At 43.9% G+C, this 13,427-nt stretch overlaps 1 protein-coding gene across 1 annotated transcript in view; it reads right to left on the bottom strand.

Moving 5' to 3' along the window:
- Positions 1–13,427, bottom strand: part of vwf (von Willebrand factor) — a 169,092-nt gene that overhangs the window by 40,861 nt on the left and 114,804 nt on the right. Inside the window, exons 44-46 of the mRNA XM_031801117.1 lie at positions 7,227–7,432; positions 6,999–7,148; positions 4,239–4,355 (exon numbers count right to left, since the gene is read on the bottom strand). Of these exons, the coding sequence (XP_031656977.1) occupies positions 4,239–4,355; positions 6,999–7,148; positions 7,227–7,432 (473 nt within the window). The remainder of the gene's footprint in view (positions 1–4,238; positions 4,356–6,998; positions 7,149–7,226; positions 7,433–13,427) is intronic.

The following is a 13,427-nucleotide window of genomic DNA, read 5'->3' as shown; positions in this document are numbered from 1 at the left end:
TTGACCCTGTCTCTCTCTGCTGGACCTGCTGTTTGACCCTGTCTTTCTCTACCAGACCTACTGTTTGACCCTGTCTCTCTCTACAGGACCTGCTGTTTGACCCTGTCTCTCTCTAAAGGACCTGTTGTTTGACCCTGTCTCTCTCTAAAGGACCTGTTGTTTGACCCTGTCTCTCTCTACTGGACCTGCTGTTTGACCCTGTCTCTCTCTACTGGACCTGCTGTTTGACCCTGTCTCTCTCTACTGGACCTGCCGTTTGACCCTGTCTCTCTCTACTGGACCTGCTGTTTGACCCTGTCTCTCTCTACAGGACCTGCTGTTTGACCCTGTCGCTCTCTACAGGACCTGCTGTTTGACCCTGTCGCTCTCTACCAGACCTGCTGTTTGACCCTGTCTCTCTCTACAGGACCTGCTGTTTGACAATATATCTCTCTACCAGACCTACTGTTTGACCCTGTCTCTCTCTACCAGACCTGCTGTTTGACAATATATCTCTCTACCAGACCTACTGTTTGACCCTGTCTCTCTCTACTGGACCTGCTGTTTGATCATATCTCTCTCTACTGGACCTGCTTTTTGACCCTGTCTCTCTCTACTACACCTGTTGTTTGACCCTGTCTCTCTTTACCAGACCTACTGTTTGACAATATATCTCTCTACCAGACCAGCTTTTTGACCCTGTCTCTCTCTACCAGACCTGTTGTTTGACCCTGTCTTTCTCGACAAGACCTGCTGTTTGACAATATATCTCTCTACCAGACCAACTGTTTGACCCTGTCTCTCTCTACCAGACCTGCTGTTTGACAATATATCTCTCTACCAGACCTACTGTTTGACAATATATCTCTCTACTGGACCTACTGTTTGACCCTGTCTCTCTCTGATGGACCTGCTGTTTGACCCTGTCTCTCTCTACCAGACCTGCTGTTTGACCCGGTCTCTCTCTACCAGACCTGTTGTTTGACCCTGTCTCTCTCTACAAGACCTGCTGTTTGACAATATCTCTCTCTACCGGACCTGCTGTTTGACCCCGTCTCTCTCTACTGGACCTACTGTTTGACCCTGTCTCTCTCTACCAGACCTGCTGTTTGACCCTGTCTCTCTCTACCAGACCTGCTGTTTGACAATATATCTCTCTACCAGCCCTTCTGTTTGACCCTGTCTCTCTCTACCAGACCTGCTGTTTGACAATATATCTCTCTACCAGACCTACTGTTTGACCATGTCTCTCTCTACCAGACCTGCTGTTTGACCTTGTCTCTCTCTACAGGACCTGCTGTTTGACAATATATCTCTCTACCAGACCTACTGTTTGACCCTGTCTCTCTCTACTGGACCTGCTGTTTGACCCTGTCTCTCTCTACTACACCTGTTGTTTGACCCTGTCTCTCTCTACCAGACCTACTGTTTGACAATATATCTCTCTACCAGACCTGCTTTTTGACCCTGTCTCTCTCTACCAGACCTGTTGTTTGTCCCTGTCTTTCTCGACAAGACCTGCTGTTTGACAATATATCTCTCTACCAGACCAACTGTTTGACCCTGTCTCTCTCTACCAGACCTGCTGTTTGACAATATATCTCTCTACCAGACCTACTGTTTGACAATATATCTCTCTACTGGACCTACTGTTTGACCCTGTCTCTCTCTGATGGACCTGCTGTTTGACCCTGTCTCTCTCTACCAGACCTGCTGTTTGACCCGGTCTCTCTCTACCAGACCTGTTGTTTGACCCTGTCTCTCTCTACAAGACCTGCTGTTTGACAATATATCTCTCTACCAGACCTGCTCTTTGACCCTGTCTCTCTCTACCAGACCTGTTGTTTGACCCTGTCTCACACTACAAGACCTGCTGTTTGACAATATATCTCTCTACCAGACCAACTGTTTGACCCTGTCTCTCTCTACCAGACCTGCTGTTTGACAATATATCTCTCTACCAGACCTACTGTTTGACAATATATCTCTCTACTGGACCTACTGTTTGACCCTGTCTCTCTCTGATGGACCTGCTGTTTGACCCTGTCTCTCTCTACCAGACCTGTTGTTTGACCCTGTCTCACACTACAAGACCTGCTGTTTGACAATATATCTCTCTACCAGACCTACTGTTTGACCCTGTCTCTCTCTACCAGACCTGCTGTTTGACAATATATCTCTCTACCAGACCTACTGTTTGACAATATATCTCTCTACTGGACCTACTGTTTGACCCTGTCTCTCTCTGATGGACCTGCTGTTTGACCCTGTCTCTCTCTACCAGACCTGCTGTTTGACCCGGTCTCTCTCTACCAGACCTGTTGTTTGACCCTGTCTCTCTCTACAAGACCTGCTGTTTGACAATATATCTCTCTACCAGACCTGCTCTTTGACCCTGTCTCTCTCTACCAGACCTGTTGTTTGACCCTGTCTCACACTACAAGACCTGCTGTTTGACAATATATCTCTCTACCAGACCAACTGTTTGACCCTGTCTCTCTCTACCAGACCTGCTGTTTGACAATATATCTCTCTACCAGACCTACTGTTTGACAATATATCTCTCTACTGGACCTACTGTTTGACCCTGTCTCTCTCTGATGGACCTGCTGTTTGACCCTGTCTCTCTCTACCAGACCTGTTGTTTGACCCTGTCTCACACTACAAGACCTGCTGTTTGACAATATATCTCTCTACCAGACCTACTGTTTGACCCTGTCTCTCTCTACCAGACCTGTTGTTTGACTCTATCTCTACTGGACCTGCTGTTTTACCCCGTCTCTCTCTACAGGAACTGCTGTTTGACCCTGTCTCGCTCTACTGGACCTGCTGTTTGACCCTGTCTCTCTCTACAGGACCTGCTGTTTGACCCTGTCTCTCTCTACTGGACCTGCTGTTTGACCCTGTCTCTCTCTACCAGACCTACTGTCTGACCCTATCTCTCTACCAGACCTGCTGTTTGACAATATCTCTCTCTACTTGACCTGCTGTTTGACCCTGTCTCTCTCTACTGGACCTGTTATTTGACCCTGTCTCTCTACAGGACCTGCTCTTTGACAATATATCTCTCTACCAGACCTACTGTTTGACCCTGTCTCTCTCTACTGGACCTACTGTTTGACAATATATCTCTCTACCAGACCTACTGTTTGAACCTCTGTCCCAGCTTAAATCTCTGGAAGACTGAAACAGGTTTCCTTCAGGAATTTCCCTGTATTTTGCGCCATCCATCATTCGATAAATTCTGACCAGTTTCTCAGTCCCCGCAGATGAAAAACATCCCCTCAGCATGATGCTGCGACCACCATGCTTCACTGTGGGGAAGTTGTTCTCAGGGTGATGAGAGGTGTTGGGTTGGCGCCAGACATAGCATTTTCCTTGATGGCCAAAAAGCTCAATTTTAGTCTCATCTGACCACCTGTACCTTCTTCCATATGTTTGGGGAGTCTCCCACATACCTTTTGGCGAACACCAAACATGTTTGCTTACTTTTTTTCTTTAAGCAATGGCTTTTTTTCTGGCCACTCTTCCGTAATGCCCAGCTCTGTGGAGTGTACGGCTTAAAGTGGTCCTATGGACAGATACTCCAATCTCTGCTGTGGAGCTTTACAGCTCCTTCAGGGTTATCTTTGGTCTTTTTGTTGCCTCTCTGTTAATGCCCTCCTTGCCTGGTCTGTGAGTTTTGGTGGCCCGCTCTTGGCAGGTTTGTTGTGGTGCCATAATCTTTCCATTTCAGATATTTTTTTTATAACCCATCCCTCATCTGTACTTCTCCACAACTTTGTCCCTGACCTGTTTGGAGAGCTCCTTGTTCTTCATGGTGTCGCTTGTTTGGTGGTGTTGGAGACTCTGGGGCCTTTCAGAACATGTATATATATACTGAGATCATGTGACAGATCATGTGACACTTAGATTGCACACAGGTGGACTTTATTTAACTAATTATGTCACTTCTGAAGGTAATTGGTTGCACAAGATCTTATTTAGGGTCTTCATAGCAAAGGGCGTGAATACGTATGCACGCACCTCTTTTCATTTTTTCATTTTTTTAGATGTTTCATGTTATTTTTTTCATTTCACTTCACCAATTTGGACTATTTTGTGTATGTCCATTACATGAAATCCAAATAGAAATCAATTTAAATTACAGGTTGTAATGCAACAAGATAGGAAAAACGCCAAGGGGGTGAATACTTTTGCAAGGCACTGTATGCTGATGTGAAAAGGACTTTATAAATAAATGTGATTGATTGATTGACCTTTCTGAGTCGTCCGTCTGTCTGTGAGTCTCCAGGTATCTGTCCATCTGTCTCCACACAGCCGGTCTTCCTGCAGCTCCCACAACACTCACTGTCCGACCGCTGGTACACTGAGCCCTACACACACAAATCAAATAAGTCATTTTATTTGTCACATACACTAAACACAACTGGTGTAGACTTTACCATGAAATACTTGTTAACTAGCCTTTCCTAACAATGCAGAGATTAAAAATAATACAAGACAAATAAAATACAATACACAAGAATGGATCTATATACAGGAAGTACCAGTACCAGATCAATGTGGATCTATATACAGGAAGTACCAGTACCAGATCAATGTGGATCTATATACAGGAAGTACCAGTACCAGATCAATGTGGATCTATATACAGGAAGTACCAGCACCAGATCAATGTGGATCTATATACAGGAAGTACCAGTACCAGATCAATGTGGATCTATATACAGGAAGTACCAGTACCAGATCAATGTGGAGCTATATACAGGAAGTACCAGTACCAGATCAATGTGGAGCTATATACAGGAAGTACCAGTACCAGATCAATGTGGATCTATATACAGGAGGTACCAGTACCAGATCAATGTGGATCTATATACAGGAAGTACCAGTACCAGATCAATGTGGATCTATATACAGGAAGTACCAGTACCAGATCAATGTGGAGCTATATACAGGAAGTACCAGTACCAGATCAATGTGGATCTATATACAGGAAGTACCAGTACCAGATCAATGTGGATCTATATACAGGAAGTACCAGTACCAGATCAATGTGGATCTATATACAGGAAGTACCAGTACCAGATCAATGTGGATCTATATACAGGAAGTACCAGTACCAGATCAATGTGGATCTATATACAGGAAGTACCAGTACCAGATCAATGTGGATCTATATACAGGAAGTACCAGTACCAGATCAATGTGGATCTATATACAGGAAGTACCAGTACCAGATCAATGTGGATCTATATACAGGAAGTACCAGTACCAGATCAATGTGGATCTATATACAGGAAGTACCAGTACCAGATCAATGTGGATCTATATACAGGAAGTACCAGTACCAGATCAATGTGGATCTATATACAGGAAGTACCAGTAGTGTGTATAGTGTGTATAGTGTGTAATGTATAGTGTGTGTAATGTATAGTGTATGTAATGTATAATGTGTGTAATGTATAATGTGTGTAATGTATAGTGTGTGTAATGTATAGTGTGTATAGTGTGTATAGTGTGTGTAAGGTATAGTGTGTGTAATGTATAGTGTGTGTAATGTATAATGTATGTAATGTATAGTGTGTATAGTGTGTATAGTGTGTGTAATGTATAGTGTGTATAGTGTGTGTAATGTATAGTGTGTGTAATGTATAGTGTGTGTAATGTATAGTGCATGTTGTGTATAATGTGTGTAATGTATAGTGTGTGTAATGTATAGTGTGTGTAGTGTATAGTGTGTGTAGTGTATAGTGTGTGTAGTGTATAGTGTGTGTAGTGTATAGTGTGTGTAATGTATAGTGTGTGTAGTGTATAGTGTGTGTAATGTATAGTGTGTGTAATGTATAGTGTGTGTAATGTATAGTGTGTGTAGTGTATAGTGTGTGTAGTGTATAGTGTGTGTAGTGTATAGTGTGTGTAGTGTATAGTGTGTGTAATGTATAGTGTGTGTAATGTATAGTGTGTGTAGTGTATAGTGTGTGTAGTGTATAGAGTGTGTAATGTATAGAGTGTGTAGTGTATAGTGTATGTAATGTATAGTGTGTATGGTGTGTAATGTATAGTGTGTGTAGTGTATAGTGTGTGTAATGTATAGTGTGTATAGTGTATAGTGTATAGTGTGTATAGTGTGTATAGTGTGTATAGTGTGTATAGTGTGTAATGTATAGTGTGTGTAGTGTATAGTGTGTGTAGTGTATAGTGTGTGTAGTGTATAGTGTGTATAGTGTGTATAGTGTGTAATGTATAGTGTGTGTAGTGTATAGTGTGTGTAGTGTATAGTGTGTATAGTGTGTATAGTGTGTAATGTATAGTGTGTGTAGTGTATAGTGTGTGTAGTGTATAGTGTGTGTAGTGTATAGTGTGTATAGTGTGTATAGTGTGTAATGTATAGTGTGTGTTGTGTATAGTGTGTGTAGTGTATAGTGTGTGTAGTGTATAGTGTGTATAGTGTGTATAGTGTGTAATGTATAGTGTGTGTAGTGTATAGTGTGTGTAGTGTATAGTGTGTGTAATGTATAGTGTGTGTAGTGTATAGTGTGTGTAATGTATAGTGTGTGTAGTGTATAGTGTGTGTAATGTATAGTGTGTATAGTGTGTAATGTATAGTGTGTGTAGTGTGTGTAATGTATAGTGTGTGTAGTGTATAGTGTGTGTAGTGTATAGTGTGTGTAATGTATAGTGTGTGTAGTGTATAGTGTGTGTAATGTATAGTGTGTGTAGTGTATAGTGTGTGTAGTGTATAGTGTGTGTAGTGTATAGTGTGTGTCATGTGTAGTGTGTGTAATGTATCGTGTGTATAGTGTGTAATGTATAGTGTGTATAGTGTGTAATGTGTAGTGTGTGTAGTGTATAGTGTGTGTAATGTATAGTGTGTATAGTGTATGTAATGTATAGTGTGTAATGTATAGTGTTTATAGTGTGTGTAATGTGTAGTGTGTAGTGTGTGTCATGTGTAGTGTGTGTAATGGGACACATTGAGCGATGTACAGGTTAGTGTGTGTATATATAGTCACCAGAGGACAGGAGTGGTCACAGACAGGTGGGACACACTGAGTGATGTGCAGGTTAGTGTGTGTGTCCTGCTGATGGGTGCAGCTGCATTTCTCACAGCCCTCCTCCCATTGGCTCCCCACACGGTAGACCACGCCTCCTACCACACACACCTAAAGGAACAGAGAAACATTAGAGTACCCACACACACACATATACACACACACACACACACACACACACACACACACCTGGTCAGGCAGGCAGGCGGTCTCGGTGCAGCCACAGTCATTGGTGGAGGAGGAGGTGATGAATCCAGGAGGACAGGAGTGGGTGGTGTTATGACAGTCACACACACACTGGTATGAATCACAGCACTGCGTCTGTTTAACGGACAGCCGGCGGTGGGTGGGACAAGCAGGTGGAACCTGGAGAGAACACTCCTCTTTCTTACAGGCTGAGAGAGAGAAAGAGAGAGAGAGAGAGAGAGAGAGAGAGAGAGAGAGAGAGAGAGAGAGAGAGAGAGAGAGAGAGAGAGAGAGAGAGAGAGAGAGAGAGAGAGAGAGAGAGAGAGAGAGAGAGAGAGAGAGAGAGAGAGAGAGAGAGAGAGAGAGAGAGAGAGAGAGAGAAAGAGAGAGAGAGAGAGAGAGAGAGAGAGAAAGAGAGAGATTACCATCAGATTTCCCTCAGATTACACAGATCCAAAAATAATTCGAAAACAACCCCAATTTTGATAAACTCCCATATCTACTGGGTGAAATTCCACAGTGTGCCATCACAGCAGCAAGATTTGTAACCTGTTGCCACAAGAAAAGGGCAACCAGTGAAGAACAGACACCATTGTAAATATAACCCATATCCCTTGTGTACATTAAACATTTGTACATTGTTACAACACTGTATATAGAGATAATGTGACATTTGTAATGTCTTTATTGTTTTGAAAAATGTTTACTGTTTTGTATATTATCTACCTCACTTGCTTTGGCAATGTTAACACATGTCTCCCATGCCAATAAAGCCCATTGAATTGAATTGAATTGAATTGAATTGAGAGAGAGAGAGAGACAGAGAGAGAGAGAAAGAGAGAGACAGAGACAAAGAGAGAGAGAGACAGAGACAGTATATATATAATATGACATTTGTAATGTCTTTATTGTTTTGAAACTTCTGTATGTGTAATGTTTACTGTTAATTTTTATTGTTTATTTCACTTTATATATTCACTTTATATATTATCTACCTCACTTGCTAGAGTTTTGAGTTTTAAATACTCTATATTGGGTCTGGGGGCCCACCACACAATAAATACCCATACAAAACCACAGTTACACATCAATTAAAACTCCAATTCCTCCTCCACAGTAACTACACACAACAGCCTCTGAATACCCCATATACTCAAAAACAGATCGATATTGTTGACAAGTTTATAATAGGCAAACTCAACCCTTAGTCTCGCAGCCAACATTCCCTCCAGCATTCCCACCAGGGTAGCCTAGTGGTTAGAGCGTTGGACTAGTAACCGAAAGGTTGCAAGTTCAAATCCCCGAGCTGACAAGGTACAAATCTGTCGTTCTGCCCCTGAACAGGCAGTTAACCCACTGTTCCTAGGCTGTCATTGAAAATAAGAATTTGTTCTTAACTGACTTGCCTAGTTAAATAAAGGTTAAAAAATAAAACATCCACAGACCCCTGTCCCCGAATGCTGTTCTTTCGGGTCTTCCATATTGCTAATTTTGCTGCCCCTAACACAAAATGAAGCAACACAATTACACCCTTTTGACTGAACCTGTACTTTGGCCTAAATATATACAGTTGGGAAGAGAAAACCTCTCCCAACGTTGACAACCAATCAGTGATCAGTTCAATCATCCCAACCAACCTGGGACACAGTAAAAACAGATGTGCCAGAGATTCAGACTCACACACGCACAGAATGGACACCCCTCCCCAACAGTAGGATCCAGGTGTACCAGATGCATGTTAGTGGCTATAGCTCCATGTATTATCCTCCATTGGAGAACAGCTGTCCTCTTATCAATAGGCAGTTTATATAATGATCGCCAACAGCCTTTTGAAGAGGCACCTGGACCAAGCACATCCGCCCACCTCGTCGATTTTACCCCTTCCAGGGAAGAGGCATGGGACACCTTTACACATATTCTGTACATGGCCTTCTTTCCCACCTCCTTGAACTCCCCCAGCTCCGGGGTATTGAAGGAAAGCAGCGTCCCCACGTCCTCTTCAAATGCCCCCATCGCAGCACTAACAATCAGTGCAGGGAACACATAATCCAGACCCTCCTTCCACCGATCAGAATTGGAAGTGTCAGTCACATACTGCAGATGAAGCACTGGCAAGGAGTCGCAGACCTCATCGATGACCTTCCTCAGTAGGCGAGATGATCGGATCCCCGCTCTTTCTCCCAGCTCCTCCAATCTGCTCCTGCTCTGCATCAGATGACCCAGCTTGGTACGCCCCACGCCTAACAGGCATGAACGTCGGCTAGCTGAACCCAGAGCACGGGACTGGATGGCAGTGTTGTGAAAAATAGGCTCTTCAAAAAGCCACATCCCTGGTGGTGTGCCGGCCTTACGGGACTTGACAAAGACTCTCCAAGCCTGCATAACAGACTCATAAAATGGAGTCATGCCAGTCAAATCACCCCCCTCCAGCTTTAAGAGGAAAAGATGCTTGTCTAAGCCCAAACAGCCCGCTCTCCTCATCAATATGTAGGCTGTTTCGACCCAGCTAGAACAGTCTCTGTACAACAATCTCTGGGCTGCTTGGAGCCTGAAAGCCGTGATCCTAGAGGAAATGTCCACCAGGCCTTGCCCACCCTCGTGCAGTGGCAGGTACAGGGCTGCAGCTTTAATCCAGTGTTGTCCAGACCAGAAGAAATTGACAAGGGTCCTCTGAAGCTCTTGTATCAGACCCTTTGGTGTCTGTAAAATCATTAGTCTGTGCCACAGGGTAGAAGCAGCAAGATTATTTGCTACCAGGACCCGTCCCCAATAAGACAGCTGGGGCAACACCCATTTCCACCTTGACAGTCTGGCACATACCGTCTCCGCTACACCCTCCCAGTTCTTTTTCTGAAAGACATCGGAGCCTAGAAAAACCCCCAAAGTCTTCATTCCATCTCTGCCCCACTGAAGCCCCCCTGGTAACCGTGGAGTGGACCCCATCTGAAGCTAACCTGCCCACAGCGCTTCACTCTTTCCCCAATTGACTCTAGCTGAGGAGGCCCCCTCATACACCTTTAAAGTGTTTGAGAGAACATTAACATCCTCACCCCCTGTAATAAAAACTATCACGTCATCTGCATACGCAGACAGTGCTATCATGGGACCCTTCAGTACACCTGGCACAAAGAAACCAGTAAGCTTCGCTCTTAAAAAACAAAGCATTGGTTCAATCGCCAGACTATATAACTGCCCTGAAATTGGGCATCCCTGCCTGATGCCCCTTTCGACAGGGATGGGGCAACTTAAACCACCACCCACCTTCACCATACACGAGGCTCCAGCATACAGTAAATTCACCCAAGACAGAAAAACATCCCCAAACCCAAAGGCTTTCATTGTTTTAAACAAGTACTGGTGGTCCACACGATCAAAAGCCTTCTCCTGATCCAACGAAAGTAAACCCACATTTACATCAGACAGTTTACAAATGTCTAAAACATCTCTTATCAGAAACAAGTTGGCAACAATAGAGCGATCAGGCACACAGTAGGACTGGTCCTTGTGGATCAACAATCCCAGATACTCTTTTAACCTGTTTGAGAGACATTTAGAAATAATTTTGTATTCTGCGCACAGCAAAGCAACAGGTCTCCAATTTTTTATGAGAGCCAAATCCCCCTTTTTTGGCAACAGTGAAAGCACCGCACGTTGACAGGATACAGGAAGAGAACCCTCATGAAAAGATTCACACAGCACTTCATAAAAATCCTCCCCATTAGACCCCCAAAAGTGCTTATAAAACTCAGATGGTAAACCATCGATGCCAGGGGCTCGGCCTGTTGAGAGCTGCATAACTGCTGCAGTGTAATGTCAGCGTCCAATGCGACTCTCTGCTCAGGTCCCAATTGAGGAAGACCATGTAACAACTGTTCAGTACACAGAGAGTCACAATCCTCCGCCTTATAAAGGGACGAGTAGAAATCCACGGCATGTTGACGCATTTCAATATCATTCCTGGTCACTTTCCCATCAGGGAGACGAAGGCAGACCATCTGTTTACATTGAAATATCGACTGTCCTAGTTTTTTTTTAAAGCACTAGGAGCATCCATATCCTTGAGGGAAGCGAAACGAGACCTAATCAAGGCACCCTTCACTCTTTCATGCAGAAACGACCTCAGTTCATGTCTCTTGTCCTGTAAGTTCATGACTAGTCCAGGGTCGTTCTGAGTGAGCAGCTTCAATTCAATAGATTTGATGCCCTGTTCAAGGGCCTTGATAGTCTCTAACTTCAGTTTGAGACAAAGCAGTATACTGTTGACAAAATACTCGTATTTGGGCCTTCCCAACCTCCCACCATTGTCTCAAAGACTCAAAATTCCCTTTTATACCCCTCCATTTTTCCCAAAACAACAAAAACCTGTCCCAAAACATGACATCATGTAACAATTTAACATTAAAATACCAGTAAGGCGATGACCTTCGTGGACAGGACAAGTGAATATCAACAGTAACAATATGATGATCAGAGAAACCCACAGGAGTAATGGCACACTTTCCAACCCTACTACAGTATTGCTCAGATACATACAACCTGTCTAACCTTGCTGCACTGACACAACCTTCATTAATTTTTAGCCATGTGTACTGCCTAACTTTGGCATTCCTTACTCTCCACACATCAGAAAGCTCAAACTCAGTTAATAGGCCAGCCAGGCAAGTGGCTGACCGCAGGTGAGGTTCTTCAGCGGTGCGATCAACAGTAAAATCCACTGTACAGTTCCAGTCACCCCCTAAAACCATACACCCCTCTTGGTCACACTGTCTTAAGGTTTCCTTTAGTTGATCAAATACAGCAATACGCTCTGTACCCTCATTGGGAGCATAAACATTAAAAAAAATAAAAAAACACAACATCCACCTTAACCAATAAAACCCGACCCTTGACAATCTCTGTTGTAGATACCACAGTCACCCCTAAGCCTGAGGAAAACAAGATTGCCACCCCAGCACTGAAATTAGTACCATGACTGAGTACATGCTGCCCCTCCCACCACATACCCCAGTCAACCTCATTTTCCTCATCGCTATGTGTCTCCTGTAAGAAAACTACATTAAGCCTTTTCTGTTTTATTACTTCTAATACCCAAGCCCTCTTATTCCTGTCCCTTCCCCCATTCATATTGAGAGAACCTACCCTTAGTACCTCCATATAGAAAAGAGAAAAGAAAAGCAGAAGAAACCACAGAGAAACCAACGAGAAAAAATACACCCTATTAAGCATGATCATCCTCATTATTATTTTGTCTTCTCTTAACCTGAACACGTTTCCCACCACCTTTTGCTGCTGCAACAGCAGTAATACATTTCCTCAAACGAAACCGCTTCTTCTCACTCAATTTGTCTAACCCCACCGTCTTCTGTAACATCACAGCTGACCTCACAAACTTATCAACATCAAAATAATCTGCCAATTTGACAGATTTCCCAAAAGTCTGATCCAGAAACTCATTTACCTCCTCTAGATCATAAACTGAGTCCTCACCAGCAGCTGTCATATCTAAAGAGATATCCATATCCTTCTCCTGATCCTCAGCTGAGACCACAGACAACTGACTCCCCTCTACCACATCCCTTTCAACACTCCCCACTTGCACCTCATCATAAAGGTAATTTAAAAAAAAGTGATGTTTTTTTAAATCACTCGTACCAGGCATCTCCTCCACTATCTGGGAGACTAGCCCCACCTGAACATCACTACTCATAGTGGGCATCTTCTCCACTAACTGGGAGCCTAGCTCCACATGAACCCCAGCACTCGTAGTGGGCATCTCCTCCACTCCCTGGGAGCCTAGCTCCACATGAACCCCCTCCTGTACCCCGTTACTCGCAGTGGGCATCTCCTCCACTACCTGGGAGCCTAGCTCCACATGAACCCCCTCCTTTACCCCAGCACTCGTACTGGGCACCTGCTCACCAGTCTGAGGAACTGGCTCTTCAGATACATCCTTACCTTCTACAACAATACTTTTCTGTAGCATAACATTTTCCTCTAATACAAGTTGCAACCCCGTGCCCTCAACACGATAACTTGTTCCTCAGAAACAGGTGCTTTTGGCTGCTCTACCGCTGTCGGCCCACCTCTCTCTAGATCAGAGGGCCCTGGCGTTACGATGACCACCTGCGCCCCTCCCTCGGCCTTCTCCCTTTTCGGGCAAGCATGTCGTTTATGACCAACATCTCCACACTCAAAACACCGTTG

This window comes from Oncorhynchus kisutch, linkage group LG22 (genome assembly GCF_002021735.2).
Source record: "Oncorhynchus kisutch isolate 150728-3 linkage group LG22, Okis_V2, whole genome shotgun sequence".
In the NCBI taxonomy this organism is placed as follows: domain Eukaryota; kingdom Metazoa; phylum Chordata; class Actinopteri; order Salmoniformes; family Salmonidae; genus Oncorhynchus; species Oncorhynchus kisutch.
This window is presented reverse-complemented; position numbering and strand designations above follow the sequence as displayed.